Source organism: Gekko japonicus, unplaced genomic scaffold (genome assembly GCF_001447785.1).
Source record: "Gekko japonicus isolate JY-2015 unplaced genomic scaffold, Gekko_japonicus_V1.1 scaffold1051, whole genome shotgun sequence".
Classification (NCBI taxonomy): Eukaryota; Metazoa; Chordata; class Lepidosauria; order Squamata; family Gekkonidae; genus Gekko; species Gekko japonicus.
The window spans coordinates 251,143-266,334 of record NW_015160868.1 but is presented as its reverse complement, the minus strand read 5'-3'; the positions used below and the strand labels follow the sequence as shown (position 1 = coordinate 266,334).

The 15,192-nt window shown below is 45.7% G+C and overlaps 1 protein-coding gene across 1 annotated transcript in view; it reads left to right on the top strand.

The window, feature by feature from the left end:
* The window catches only part of RPGRIP1L (RPGRIP1-like), a 136,609-nt gene that overhangs the window by 98,217 nt on the left and 23,200 nt on the right, over window positions 1-15,192 (top strand). Inside the window, exon 23 of the mRNA XM_015422281.1 lies at window positions 3,948-4,131. Coding sequence (XP_015277767.1) covers window positions 3,948-4,131 — 184 coding nt within the window. The remainder of the gene's footprint in view (window positions 1-3,947; window positions 4,132-15,192) is intronic.

Genomic DNA, 15,192 nt, shown 5'->3' with positions numbered 1-15,192 from the left:
TTCACGCCCTGAGCGAGGAGGGTGTCTTTTCTGCTATCTCATCCCCTCATGCACGTACATAACACTCGGTCAGAGAAACGGCAGGATCACCATCCAGGCTCTGTAATGTCCTCTGGCGACACAGTCTCTCCTACTGCCTCGGGAGATCAGCCGCACCAGAGAGAGCATGGAAAACAAGCTGGGCTTTTGTCCACATAAACACGTCGGTTGTTAAATGTACATTTTGTGGGAGCGGGCTGTTCGGAAGGGCTGTGACAGTGTGCACACAGCAGGACTTCTGAGTACGCTTCTGACCACAGGCATCAGTTGAACTGCAGGCTGTGGAAGGTCAGTAGTTCAGCGGTTCAAGACCCGAGTTGCCGCATGACGGAGTGAGCTCCCGTCTCTAGTTCGGCTCAAGTGGTTAAGATGCTGAACTGCAGGATGTGGAAGGTCGGTAGTTCAGCAGTTCGAGACCCGGGTGCCGCATGATGGAGTGAGCTCCCATCTCTAGTTCCAGCTCCTGCCAACCTAGCAGTTTGAAAGCAAGAAATTGCAAGTAGATAAATAGGTACCACTTCGGTGGGAAGGTCACAGCGTTCCGTGCGCCTCGGTGTTTAGTCATGCCGGCCACATGACCACGGAAACGTCTTCGGACAGCACTGGCTCTTCGGCTTTGAAACGGCGATGAGCACCGCAACCCTAGAGTCGGACTCGACTGGCTTTCGAGCAAGGGAACCTTTACCTTTACAAGAAGTATCCTTCAGCACTCCACAGGGGGAACGCACTAACAGCGGTGTCTTTGGATCCCAGCCAAACTTTTCTCATACACATCCTGGTCCGGGTCAGGCCGTCAGACCCCATGGAATCCGTTTGTTCGTCTGCCTTGCCCACTGCTATCCCACGAGCCCCTTTTTTCTGCTCTAACATAAAACAAGTGTCTCTGTTTTCCTCTGTCAAATATCAAGAAGGCCTCTCTCTACGTCTATGCCTCACATTTGGACTTCATTTGTAAACCGCCGTCTTAGGTACGAGCGGGTTCTTGACAGCGCGGTTAAACATTTGGAGGGGAATGACTCCGAATATCACTTAAAAATACTCCTAATATATCTGTACAATGGAAGGAGAAAGGAGTTGTTTCTGAGGTAAAATTAGACAATAGAGGCCATTTCATTTTTTATGCATGTGAATGTAGAGTGCTTGAGGTTATTAGTTGAAACTGAGTAACCTTTCAAGGCTTTCATCTCTTTCTTTTCAAATTTGAATATGAAAAGCATATTCAAGTCAAAGACTATCACTTTAATGACATTTGGCAGTCATTTGATTTATTAGGTTTTTAGAAAAAAAAAATTCCTTTAAATATTTCATCATGCTATGCTAATCCTAGTAATATCGCCAGCTGAAGCCGTGTACCTGTATTAGCGGAGACAGAATGGTGTGGAATTTTCTCTGTCGTCCTAGTAAAATTTCCATGAATCTACTGAATAATAAAACAACCTTATTGAAATATTCAGATTTGGGTTTTTAGTTAAAGTGTCTTAGGATACATAATAAAAGGAAATGTCTTTTGAAAGGAAGGAGGGGGTAAAATTACTTCATCAAATATTGAAGGGGGGTTGACAAGAATGAATATTGTTCTTATGAAGGATATGTGTGTGTGTATATAAGTACAGCTTTTCAATTGATTAATTATAGAATATACTTTTGAAAACATATCAACAATTGTTGTGTCGCATGGGTTATTGTGTTGATTTACAGTTTAAACAGCCAAGCCGATCTCCCTTTTTGGTACAGCAACGCCAATCTTCTCTTTTTTGTTGTTTTAATTCTGTAATTATTATGGCAAGGTTGCTGATTTGAATTTACAACCAGACGCTTTCAAATTCCATGCGGTTGAAATAGTCTTTAATGTAGAGGGGAAACCATAAAGAGAAAAGTTAAGAAGAACTTGACAGTTGAGATCTACAAGGTGCTTGGTTTGCTCTTTGAAGAGTGTTCTTCTGTGTAGTCTAATTTTGAAATCACAGTGGTTACGCGTTCTTTGAAACCACTGACTTATTCAGGAGAGTTTTTGTGCTCTACCCTGTTAATATTTGACATGAAAACCCTTCCAAGCAAGGTATAGCGCATTTCAGATTTAAAACATGCATATGCATAAGTATGGCTCAATTCACACGTCCATTTTTTTTGACTTGGAAAAAGTCGCCATGGAGCGACTTTCCCCTGTAGCCTTACAGACAGTCTTATAAATGTAGACACATATAGTTAACTGAGTATTTACTACCTTGTGGAAAACTTGGTGTTCCCAGCCACTTCACATGGCACTGAAAGTATCCTGGAATTTGAGCTTTGAGATGTATGGTGGGCTCTCTCCCAGTTTGGTGTAGTGGTTAGGTGTGCAGACTAATCTGGGAGATCCGGGTTTGATTCCCCACTCCCCCCCCTCGCAACTGCTGGATGACCTAGGGCAAGCCATAGTTCTGTCAGAGCTGTTCTTGAAAAGAGCAGTTTCTGTCAGAGCTCTCTCAGCCCCGCCTACCTCCCAGGGTGTCTGTTGTGGGGAGGGGAAGGGGAAGGAGTTTGTAAGCTGCTCTGAGACTCTGAATGAAGGGCGGGGTATAAATCCAGTCTCCTCCTCCCAAGAGCCATTATTGGTTGCAAGTACATGCTGTCTTTGGAGACACATGCTCCCACGTCACGCTCTGGTGTGTACACAGATGCAGTCCCAAGACCACACAGTGACTATCAGAGAGGAAAGCCACACTGGACTGCATTCCTGACATAAAACCAGTGGTTTTATATCCTACCTTTGTCCCCTTCAAAATCAGTGATAATTGTATTTGAATTTATGACAGGGGATGAGATCTGCTTAAAAACAAAACAGTTGTGCAACTCCCAAAGGACTCAAAATTGAACCAAAATAGATTTCTTAAATTGGGGTAAGTGTTACTGATTAGTAGAGTCAGCAGTGGTGATGTTAGGTAGCAAAGTGTGTGTGTGTGTGTGTGTCTTTGTGTGTCTTAAGTATGTAAAATTTCCTTCTTTAAAAAATGGACAGTGTGGATACATAATTAACAGAACCGTCTCGTAAAAGAGCAATACTGAACACATGCAGGTGCTTTATACTGAATCAGACCCTGGGTCCATCCAGGACATTATTGTCTACTCATACGGGCAGCGGTTCTTAGGGATCCCAAGTCCCCCCGGGGGGCGGGGAAACCCCCGCCCCAGAGGCCCGTTCCCCGGCGCCGCCGGATCGGGCCCTTGGGGGAACTCCACCCTGACGTGTGCGTCACCCGGAAGTGACACGGGCATGCCGGGCACTCTGGGGGCGGGGCCACAGCCATACAAGGGAAAACTCTATGGTTTTCCCTTGTATGGCCGTGGCCCCGCCCACAGCGTGCCTGGCGTGCCCACGTCACTTCCGGGTGACGTGCGTGCGCACAAGACGCTGGCCAGGAGCCCCCCGCTCCCGGCGAAGATATACTTGGCAACCCTAGCGGTTCTCCAGGGTTGAGGTCTTTCACATCACCTAGCGCCTGAACTCTTTAAACTGGAGATTCCAGGGATTGAACCTGATCCCTTCTGCATGCCAAGCAGATGCTCCACCACAGAGCCACAGTTGCCAGGCAGCCAATTCACACCTGCCTGACTACAGTAGAACCATAGGTATTTCCAGTTGAAAGGGTCTCAGCAGGACTGGGACCATTACCACCACCACCACCACCACCACCACCCCAGCATAAAATGTAAACCAATAATATATTGCAATGCCCATGATAACTACAAGCCCCAGGGTATCGCCACTCCACCCTAACCCATCAGTCATGTTTTATCGTCAAAATCTCCTTGCTGATTTACATACTTGATGTGACCCTTTGGCCTTACAAGAAGTACATTCTGTGTCTTGATTGCATTTTCGGGTGTTGTGTTGTTGTTTTTTAAAAAAATATTATTTATTTCAACAGACTGCTGAAAAAATCCGGATTGAAATCATATCCCTCAGTCTCACAGAATCCCCGATCACAGCGGATAGCACGATACAGCGGCTCTTTGTGGAGTGCAAGTTCTCCAGTTTCCCGGCCGATGAAACACCAGTGTCGCTTCCAAAACCCAGGAGCGGGCAGTGGATCTCCTACAATTACAGCAATGGTATGCAGCCATCAATCGCCCCTTTTGTGATGTTCCCCGATTGCCATTCAGGTGTCATCTTCTCAAAGCTGGAAACATCTGATAAGCATTTTTGCAAGCTTGCATTCCAAAAACAGGGAGGATAAAAGAGCAAAGTCAAGGTGGAGCTGGCGCTGGCGCTTTGGGAGCAAGTAGCTGGCAGATAGGTGGGCGGACGAGCGCATGGATTAGCAAGCTGGGTCTGTACCAGTGTTCCCGCTAAACTGACTTAGTGTGAGCTAAGCTCACAGTTTTTTAGCCTCCGACTCACACATTTTTGTCTTAGCTCAGGAAGGACGGCCGCAGAGCAAAGTAATCGATGGCAGCAGCCAAATCGCTTGCTCACAACTTTAATGCCAGTCGCTCACAGAGTAGAACTTTTGCTCACAAGACTCCACAGCTTAGAGGGAGCATTGGTCTGTACCGAAGAGAAATTTTGTTCAGACAGAGGAGCCAGGCAAGAATTAAGAAGCAGTCTTATATTTGGACCCTTTTGGCTCCTTTCTGTCATCTGGCGTCGACGTAGGCCATGACACCCAAACACACACGAGGTTGCCTCATACTCAGGGCTATTTTTGGGCAGGAACACACAGGAACGGAGTTCCGGCTGGCTCCCGAGTTGGCCACGCCCAGCAGGAACTCATTAGCATAATAGGCCACACCCAACAACAGAAACTCATTAGGATTGGCTACATTAGGGGTGTGTGGCCTAACATGCAAAGGAGTTCCTACTACAAAAAAAGGCCCAGGGTTTTGACAACAAACAAGGTAAACAGAATAAGAAGCAAAAGGTGGGTGTGGCTGGGTGACCACACTTCTGGTAACATGTGGGGTGTGGCCTAATATGCTAATGAGTGGTGCTGTCAGGGGTGTGGCCTAATATGCTAATGAGTTTCTGCTATTGGGTGTGGCCTATTATGCTAATGATTTCCTGCTGGGATTTTTCTGCAAAAAGAGCCCTGCTCATACTAAACCAGACCATTGGTCTACCGAGGTCAGAGTTTTGTCTCCTCTGACTGGCAGCAGTTCTCCAGGGTCTTGGGTAGAGGCCTTTCACATCACCTGCTGCCCGATCCTTCAAACCGGAGGTCCCAGGGATTGAATTATGGGACCTTCCGCATGCAGAGCAGATGCTTTGCTTTCGAGTCCTTTGGTTCCTGTTGGACTCCTAGCCACCTGCAGGGGTGATGGTGGTACAGTTGAGATCTAGCCAGCAGTGTCCTTTGCCCGCAAGATGTCACAGAGAATCGGGAGCCCCAGTTGAAGACCCCCCCCCCAACACCTTATGCAGTTTGTTAGAGCAAGGAAAGGCAGGATGCGGCCAAGTGCTCTACACGTTCTTCTCTCCTTCCCCTCAGCAAATGCCACGTGAGCCACAGGGGCACGGGACAATCAGAGCTATCTTTGAGCAGGAACGCACAGGAACGGAGTTCCGACTGGCTTCCAAGTTGGCCACGCCCAGCAGGAACTCATTAGCATAATAGGCCACACCCAACAGCAGAGACTCAGTAGGACTGGCTACATTAGGGGTGTGTGGCCTAACATGCAAAGGAGTCCCTGCTACAAAAAAAGGCCCTGGGTTTGGACAACAAACAAGGTAAGCAGAATAAGAAGCAAAAGGTGGGTGTGGCTGGATGAGCACACTTCTGGTAATATGGGGGTGTGGCCTAATATGCCAATGAGATGTGCTGTCATGGGTGTGGCCAAATATGCTAATGAGTTTCTGCTGTTGGGTGTGGCCTATTATGCTAATGAGTTCCTGCTGGGCTTTATCTACAAAAAAAGCCCTGGGGACAATAATGAGGATTTTGGTTTCCGTGAGAATATCTAGTCCTCCATTGTTCTGGGATTAGGTTTGAAAATTAAATAATAATAATACTTTCAATTTATTGATCGCTTTTTCCCACTCATGCGGGCTCAGAGCGATTTACAGTTACTCAGAGACAATGGACTAACAATGTATTCGTGGGGGATAGGGAAGACAACATACAATATTTAATCACACACACATTGTAGCTGGTCGGAGGATCCATCTGCAGGCTGTATCAGTCATGTCCCGACGGCATGTATTCTGTCGGCTGGCTGATGACGTCAGGGCTCTCAATGTCGCACTGCCACACTGCCATAATGGCAAAAGTGGTCAAATAGGAACCAATGCAAAGAAAGGAACCTCACCGTGTGCTGACGACAGTCGTCAGGCAGCCGTCTGTTGGGTATCCCACCACTTAGGGTGGCCCGTCTGGCATCAACCAGAACCCAGGAATTTTCCACTGTGGCTCCAGCACAGTGGAAGGAGCTCCCGCAAGAGGTGAAGGGGAGGCCCTTCCCCGGAGATCTTCAGGAGGCAGTGTAAGCCTTCCTGTTTTCCAGGGCAGACATCTTTTATCTGGGAGAGCCAGTTTGGTGTAGTGGTTAAGTGTGCGGACTCTAATCTGGGAGAACCAGGTTTGATTCCCCACTCCTCCACTTGCACCTGCTGATGTGACCTTGGGTCAGTCACAAGCTCTGGCACAGCTGTCCTTGAAAAAGAGCAGTTTGTGTCAGAGTTCTCTCAGCCCCACCCACCTCACAGGGTGTCTGTTGGGGGGAGGGGAAGGGAAAGGAGTTTGTAAGCCGCTCTGAGACTCCAAGTGAAGGGCGGGGTATAAATCCAATCTCTTCTTCTTCTTCTTCTTCTTCTTCTTCTTCTTCTTCTTCTTCTTCTTCTTCTTCTTCTTCTTCTTCTTCTTCTTCTTCTTCTTGAGAGATTTGGGCTCTGCTGTTTTATTTTTTTGTTTTTAATTGAAAGTACATTTTACTATTATTGTAAGTCACACTGAACCACAAGGAAAAGTGGGATATAAATATTTTAATTAATTAATAAAATTTGCAGTTTTAACGCCCCCCAAAGTCTTTAATCCCTCCATCAGAATTTGTGTGTGGTTTGGGGGGGGTTTTTTAGCATTGAGAGATCAATCCTAAACTGGTCTATTCAGAAGTAAGTCCAATTTTATTCCATCGGACTTACTCCCAGGATTGCAGACTCTATATTGCCTAGTAATAAATTTATAAGGATAAGATGTCCCGTTAGTGGGCACATGAACATCTTGCTGTATTCATAGGAAGAACATGCAGAAGCCTTGAGGTGTGAAAGTTATGGCTGAGAATTTTCTCAACCCAGAAGAAAACAGATTGGCAAGGGAGCAGTTTTAAAGAAATTTCTGCAAGGACCAGAGTTCACTGTTTGGTGTTCAGTATTTGCTTGTCAATCCATGTGCCCACCATTCGTGTTCAAAGAACACTCCAGGTAGGCTTAACAATCAGTGAAAAGGGTTAAGTATTGGTTCATTGGTTAGCACCCCCAAGCAGTGTGCCCTCTAAGCTGAGTTAGTGTGAGCTAACTCACAGTTTTTTAGCCTCCGGCTCGCACATTTTTGTCCTAGCTCAGGAAGGAGGGCTCCAGAGCAAACTAATTCATGCAGCAGCTAAATTGCTTGCTCACAACTTTAATGGCCAGTAACTCAGAAAGTAGAATTTTTGCTCACAAGACTCCACAGCTTAGAGGGAGCATTGCCCCCAAGTAGTCCATTTTGCATTTAATCGCAGAATAAGAAAGAATTTGTTAAGCTATTATACAATACACGTTTCCATATAGACATATATATTCTGAAAAAGGATTGTTCTCAATATCTGTAAAATTGCCCTCACATTATGTTTTTGGTAATTATATTTCCTCTGGGGTTTTTTTCCTATTCCTTTTTTTCCCCTATATCATAATAAAAAATTCAAAATATTTTTTTTAATTCTGAAAGAATAAGCCTAACAGATCCATTGGTAGGCAGATAAGGTTCTGCTACATCCAGGAGGATTTTCTCAACCCGAGAGTTAACAAATGTCGTAGGCGGGGGGAATAATCCGAGAAGTGTTCGTTTCTTGGCCATATTTCCATTCAGAGGTGCTTGAGAAGGGATCAGGGCTTGGCGGATTGTGATTCCAAATAGTGTTGTTTTTTAAAAAAAATATGTAACTTGTAGAGCATCACATGGAAACAGATGATGCTGTTCCCTGTGCCAGACACAATAAATTTTGATGGCGACAGAGTCGCGCAGAGAAAACATCTGTGGATTTGCCATCCCACAGGATTGCACAAACTCCAACGTTCAAACATCCTTCATAAGATATTGTGTCATTAAATGTGCCTGTTTCACTGTGGTATTCTGTGTCTTTGGAACACAGGATACCACTTCAAGCAAAAAATAATGATAATATTTTGCCCATCAAGAACTCATCCAGCTGTTGATGTCAGTAATGTCAATGTTTATTCGAATGCATTTTATCCGTTCTGCAGGTTTTCAGAGTCGTAAGGCTGCATGTGGGAGTGAATTTATTATGGCGGTATTCATTTTCCTGTCTTTATGACAGACACATTATAAAATGATTGCCTTAGTTCATACTTGAAAGACGAATGTGTCTTCTCAGCTTTACTAAACCTTTTATTCCCCCAAAATGAAATCAGTCCCTCGTTTTATTACTCAGTTCTAGCACTTAAAATATTATTTGAGCTTGGGTTGTATAGTTCTTCTCATAGCTATGTTAGTCCTGTGTTGTTTTATCGCTCCGTGGCAAGTTAAAATGAGGCAATCTCCATACCACATGTGGCCCCAGGTATGGAAGCCTTGCCTCTTCTGGGTGCCCTCAGTTGTATATCTATCTGACCTCTGCAGCAGGTCTTTGAGACCAAGTTATCTTGGCTGTGACTCACTATGTATCCTGAAGAGCAGCTCCTGCTAGCTATCACATGCGAAAATGGGCGAAAAAGATTGTGCCTGAAGCACAGGAACAAACAATGCAAAGGGAGGGGCTGTGGCATGCAGAAGGTCCCCATCTAAATCTCTGGCATCTTCAGTTATGAGGATAAGGCAGGAAGTGATGTGAAAGACCTCCACCTGCGACCCTGGAGAGCCACTGGCGGTCTGAATAGACAGGACTGGCTTTGATGGATCAGTGATCTGATTCAGTATAAAGCAGCTTCGTGTATGTTCAAGTCAAATGTGATGTACCAACAGAGGCATAACATCCAAATCGCAAGACGTGATAGTCCCGCTGTACACTGCATTGGTCAGGTCGCACCTGGAGTTCTGGAGGCCTCACTTCAAAATGGATGTGGACAGAATGGAGCGGGGTGCAGAGGAGAGCGACGAGGATGATCGTGGGCCTGGAGACCAAGCTCTGTGAGGAAAGGCTGAGGGACTTGGGAATGTTCAGTCTGGAGAAGAGGAGGTTGAGGGGGACATGGTTGCTCTCTTTAAGTATCTGAAGGGCTGTCACTTTGGGGAGGGCAGGGAGCTGTTCCTGTTGGCGGCAGAGGATAGGACTCGCAAGAATGGGTTTAATTAAGGGCGGGAAGGTACCGGCTGGATCTTAGGAAACACTTTTTGACAGTCAGAGTTGTGCAACAGTGGAATCAGCCGCCTCGGGAGGCGGTGAGCTCCCCCTCCCTGGCAGTCTTCAAGGAGCTGCTGGACAAACACTTGTCAGGGATGCTCTAGGCTGATTGAGCAGGGGGTTGGACGAGATGGCCTGTATGGCCCTTTCCAACTCTGTGGTTCTGTGATTCTACCAATTCAAACCACATGAACTAGGTAGAGCACCCACAGGCTTAGATCCAGAGAAATCAGTGTGGGGGGTATTGCTGAATTTCCCTTTCAGTGGCACCCCTAATCTTCATGGAAGGGAGCTGCTTCTTCTTCTTTAGAGAGTCTATCGGGTGTCCTCCAGAAAGAGGAGCAGAGAGCCTTTTGAATAGCATTGGAACACCAACAAAAGGTATTCTAGCCATAGCCTGTACACCAGAATAATGATAAGCGAATATATATATTAATTTTAAAAAAGAGCAAAACAATCTGTGCTTTGAAACTACAAATAAGGTGGTTTGCATCAAGCTAAAACTAAAAATTTAGACTAGTAAAATTCATATTTATCCCAGTTGTGTTGGTTCTCTTTGGGTTACTGACTTTTTTTTCTATAAAGATGCAATTTTCTTTTAATTTGGATATGAAAGTTTCCACATTTGCTGGCTTAATTTCTTTTGCAGATATAGCAAACAGCAGAAAACACTGAATGCGGATCTCTGAAATCCAAAAGCTTTTAATTGATTAGACATCTTGAATTTACAAAGCCAAATGTTGTGGTTTTTAAGGGGGAAAAACCAGCCTAGTGTGCCATCTTGTTTTCCTGTTAAACTCTGGCTGGGAACCAAGCCTCGGTTAAGAGTTCTCGCTTAATGTTATAACTAGGGATACATTGTCATCCCTCTCGGGAAATAGTTATGTCATAATTGCCACGAAGTTATAACTGAAATCTCATCTTCAGCATGGCTGCTATGCTCTTCCTAGAGTTTTACTTTAAATAACTGGCCATCTAATTCCCCCCCCCCCCCTTAGTTCCAGCTTTGCTTGTAAGGCAATAGCATTTCAGGGAGGGGGAAAAGTCCTAATGAATTTGCTGTTTGATAATGTCAGTGAGAGAGCCAATAATCTAATAGTAATGAAGTCAGAATGTGTGTGTTTACTATAGCTTTACTCCATTTCTTATTCATGCCTAATTAGATTTGGCTATGTAGAATATTTGGGGTTAATTGAATATTTTCTTTAATAAAACTGAGATTTACATGATGGGGGAAGGAAGTGTACTTTGAGCTTAGAGGGAAACTAGCAGTCCCCTGGATTTTGGATGGGGGGGAAATCATGATAAATCCGGATGTAATTTGAGAAATCATTATTTCTCAGTAAATAATACCCTTTTTATTGAGTTCTCTTATTATATTTATATCTTAGCACCACAGTGGGCTTTTAAAAAAATTGCTTTACATCTCAGCTGAGACAAAGAGATCTTTTGGCGTTCTAGGTTAATCAGCAACATTTATTGTAGTAATTTAGCATTCTCAATCCCCCCAAAACTGTGTGTGTGTTTTTTAATCAATGGAAAGAGTCGAGATAGCATTACAATTAATGAATTAAATCTTATTATACCATAATGGAGCCAGATCCCCTTTTATTTTATTTTTTTAACTTAGTTTAACTCATAGAAAGAACTCCAGCTAGGCTTCTGATGGTCTTCAGCCCCTCTAGGTAATGGTGCCATTAGATCACTTCACAATCAGGGTATAATAGCTTCATGAGCCTCCCCTTTAGATGACAGTGCATACTTCAGATGCAAAACTACAGCCTACTTTTGGTCCGTTTCCACCCACCCAAAAAAAACCCAGGTCTTTGGAATTTTGCCCAAAGTCCAGCATGAAGGACAAATCAGAGATCTGCAGCAGAAGGGTGCAGTCGGTGGAAATGGCACCTCAAATTATTGGAAAATTTAGCCTTGGTCCAACCCCACGGGCTCATCCTCTTCCTGTCACGTGACCGTGATGTCGTGTGTGTTCCTGCCACATACAAGCAGCCCAGTGAGTTCTGTGATGCCACCTGGGGTTAAACGTGGAAATGGCACCTCCCCTTAAATTATCGGAAAATTTAGCCTTGGTCCAACCCCACGGGCTCATCCTCTTCCTGTCACGTGACCGTGATGTCGTGTGTGTTCCTGCCACATACAAGCAGCCCAGTGAGTTCCGTGATGCCACCTGGGGTTAAACGTAGAAATGCTGGAAACCACTGCTACAGAGGTTAAAAAGAGATTAAGAAGTATGTCCGACACAGGGGTGGGAGGTAGGCAAGCATGCCAGCATCTGTTTGAATCAAGCTGTAATTTTGACTTTAAGGGGAAAACAGGATAGATGCCAGCAAAGCAACCCTGATACTTTCTATAACTTAGAACAGATAGTTACACCGTGAGGGTCGACTCTTAATTTCACCTTGACAAAATGATTTTTTTTTTCCCCTCCTGGACAAGGCCACCATAATTGAAATAACAAAGATTAAGTTCAGTTGATAGGCACTGATAACAAGGAAAAAGCATTTATATTTCATCGGGGCAGCGAGAATATTGCCAGGAGAATGCTGAGAAGGCAGGAAAAGGGGACCTGGAAATAAGATTAATGATAGCAGGCCGAAAGAATGTTATCTTGGCTGTATATAAACCTGCTTGGGAATTGACAATAGAAAGGGGGGGAAAAAGATTAATGAAATCTTCCAGAGTATTTTTGATGAGACTTATATAGATCAGAAACCTTTGCCTCTGAGGAGCGAGTCGTTGATTATTTGGACAAATCGTGGTTACCTCAGGTAAGTGAAGTGAGAAAAGAAGAGAAGAAAGCGCTTGGGTAGACTCTTAGATTCAGAGCAGGACGATAAAGGAAAAGGATCTCTTCACGTACACAGAAAACCCCTTGGTACTTCGCCCACGCTCCGATCAAGTCCTTTGGCCAGATTTTTGACAGTTCTGTCTTCTGTTCAGTCTGAGAAAGCCACACTTATGACGGAGGGCGGGGGTGCTGCGTTCTATCCCACGCGTCTGTAAAAGCACACATGGAAAACATAATCGCGGAATTATTCAAGGGCCTAGATACCAGGAGCAATGTTCCCTCTAAGCTGTGGGGTCTTGTGAGCAAAAATCCTACTTTGTGAGCTACTGGCATTAAAGTTGTGAGTGAGCGATTTGGCTACTGCGTAAATTAGTTTGCTCTGGAGCCCCATCCTTCCCGAGCTAAGACAAAAATGTGTGAGCCGGAGGCTAAAAAACTGTGAGCTAGCTCACATTAACTCAGCTTAGAGGGGACACTGACCAGGAGGCTGGTGAAATGAAGACTGGCTTTGGAACAGTCCTCAGGCTTTCCAGCCGAAGAATAGGGTCGTCCGATTACATAACATGTGATAACAGGTTGGACTTGTATCCGGGAGATCTGCATTTATTCCCTTGTTTGTGGCCTTGGGATGGATGCGGTGATTGGGGGGGGGGGAGCCCTGAACCCAGGCCATGTGATGGTCTGGATCCATCACTTCTCCCCTTTTGCTTATCTCAGCGTGAGTCCAGCTTTCGGGTTGTTCTCCAGAGCACAGCAGAAGAGTAGGGTGAATGGATTGGGATCACGCTGCGCCTGGGTCCTTTTTCAGTGGGCCCGTCAGGATAAGAAGGATCTCAGAAGTTGCTCCGCAGTTGCCAGTGCCGGTCTCATCAAGTAACCACCTCTAGCACTTCAAGCTCCTGTTTTCTCAGGTAGGAGCGGCAGTGATGTAATGCACACGGTGGAGGCGAGGCCAGGCACATCAGCAGTAGTAAAGCTCTTTTTTCCCCCCTCCTTTTTTTGGCAAACGAAAAGCAATAATAATAATACTCAGGGGTCGTTTCGTAGAAAAAGAGCTAGGGGAACTCACTAGCATATGCCACACCCCCTGACATCACCGGAAGTGTGTCATAAGGCCACACACCCCGCCCCCAACGGTCCCGGCCGGTGGCGCTGGCCTTGCAGCTCCACTGCCGAGCCCCATGAGGGGCCCGGTGGTGGACCTGCAAGGCCAGTGGGAGTGCAAGGAAGCCCCGCGAAGGCCCTCCCTGGCCCCAGGCAGGCAGGGGTGGGGAGAGGCAGGGAGGAAGCAACTTACCCTCCCTCTTCTCCTGCCTCCTCCTGGCTGAATGAGGGCCAGAAGCGGGGCGGCCGGAAGCAGGGGGCGGGGCTTCGTCATGTGCCCCGCCCCCCGTACCTCCCCCACGTTCCCTTCCGAAATGACCTCTGATAATACTGTATTTGCTATTCCAAATGCGTTTTTGGCCTTTCAGGACATTTGTCCATCTCTCTGAGAAAGAAGCTGGGGTCAGTCCAGCATGTAATGATTCTTCCATTAGTATAAAAGAGCTCAGCATTGTTTTGTAAAATAAAAAGGTCATTTGGATAGAAATCATTTTTACAGGACCAAATTAACTTCAAGTGCGAGGTGGTCCCTTTCGGTTCTAGAGCCAATGGAAAATTCGCTTATAAAAGGAAGTGTTGAAAGGCGAGCAGACACAGTAATCTACTACACTGCAGCCTCGCGTAGAAACATATGTAAATTCATTGGTGTCGGGAAACTGAGAAATACCGTTTAAACGAATCAAGTTGTGTGTGACACAAAGTTCCCCTCAATTGGACCCCGCCTTATTGATCAGGGAGTCTTTTGATGTTCTGGAAAGAGAAAGGACGGGGAGGGGGGAGTGATTCCTCATTCACCTCATAGCTCAATTGTGAGCTCAGTGTTTGATTGTCTGGACCAGTTCTGTCCAGTTTCACTGAAAATATCATGATCTGGTGACATTCAAAACCTTACTTGTGTATGGGTCGGGTTGCCAATGCCAGGGCCTGCAAGACACAGCTGTTCCGCCAGGCTTTTGGTTGAGGCAGGGGTCATTTCCTACAGGAGCGCACGGGAGCGGAGTTCCGGCAATAAAGAGCCCAGGGGGTGGGCACATGCAGCAAGCCCTGCCCCCTGCTCCTTCTCTCCCTCTTTTTTCCCTCTTTCCTTTTTTTCCCTCTTTACCTCCTTCTTCTCTTTCTTTCCTTCTTTATCTTTCTTTTCCTCCTTTTTTCCTTCCTTCTTTCTTTTCCTCTTTCTTTCCTTCTCTCCTTCTTTCCCTCTTTATTTCTGTCTCTCCCTCTTTCTTTCCCTTAGTCCCTCCTTCTTTCCTTCTCTTTCTTTCCTTCTTTATCTTTCTTTCTTTTCCTCCTTTTTTCTTTCCTTCTTTCTTTTCCTTTTTCTTTCCTTCTCTCGTTCTTTCCCTCTTTATTTCTGTCTCTCCCTCTTTCTTTCCCTCGATCCCTCCTTCTTTCCTTCTCTTTCTTTCCCTCTCTCTCTCTCTCTTTCTTTCTGCACAGATCTGTGTGAGGGCAGATCTGTGCGTGCCTCCCCAGCTAGCAATCCAAAACAGTCCAGTGGCACCTTTAAGGCCAAGTTTTATTCAGGTACAAGCTCTCCCTCCTCTGCAAAGACAGATCTGCATGCCCCCCCCCCATAGCTAGCAATCCAAAACAGTCCAGGGGAGCCTGAGCGGTGGGTGTTGCCTTCTGACACACTTCCGGTGATGTCAGGGGGTGTGGCATATGCAAATGAGTCGTGCTAATGAGCTCCTGCACCTCTTTTTCTCCGA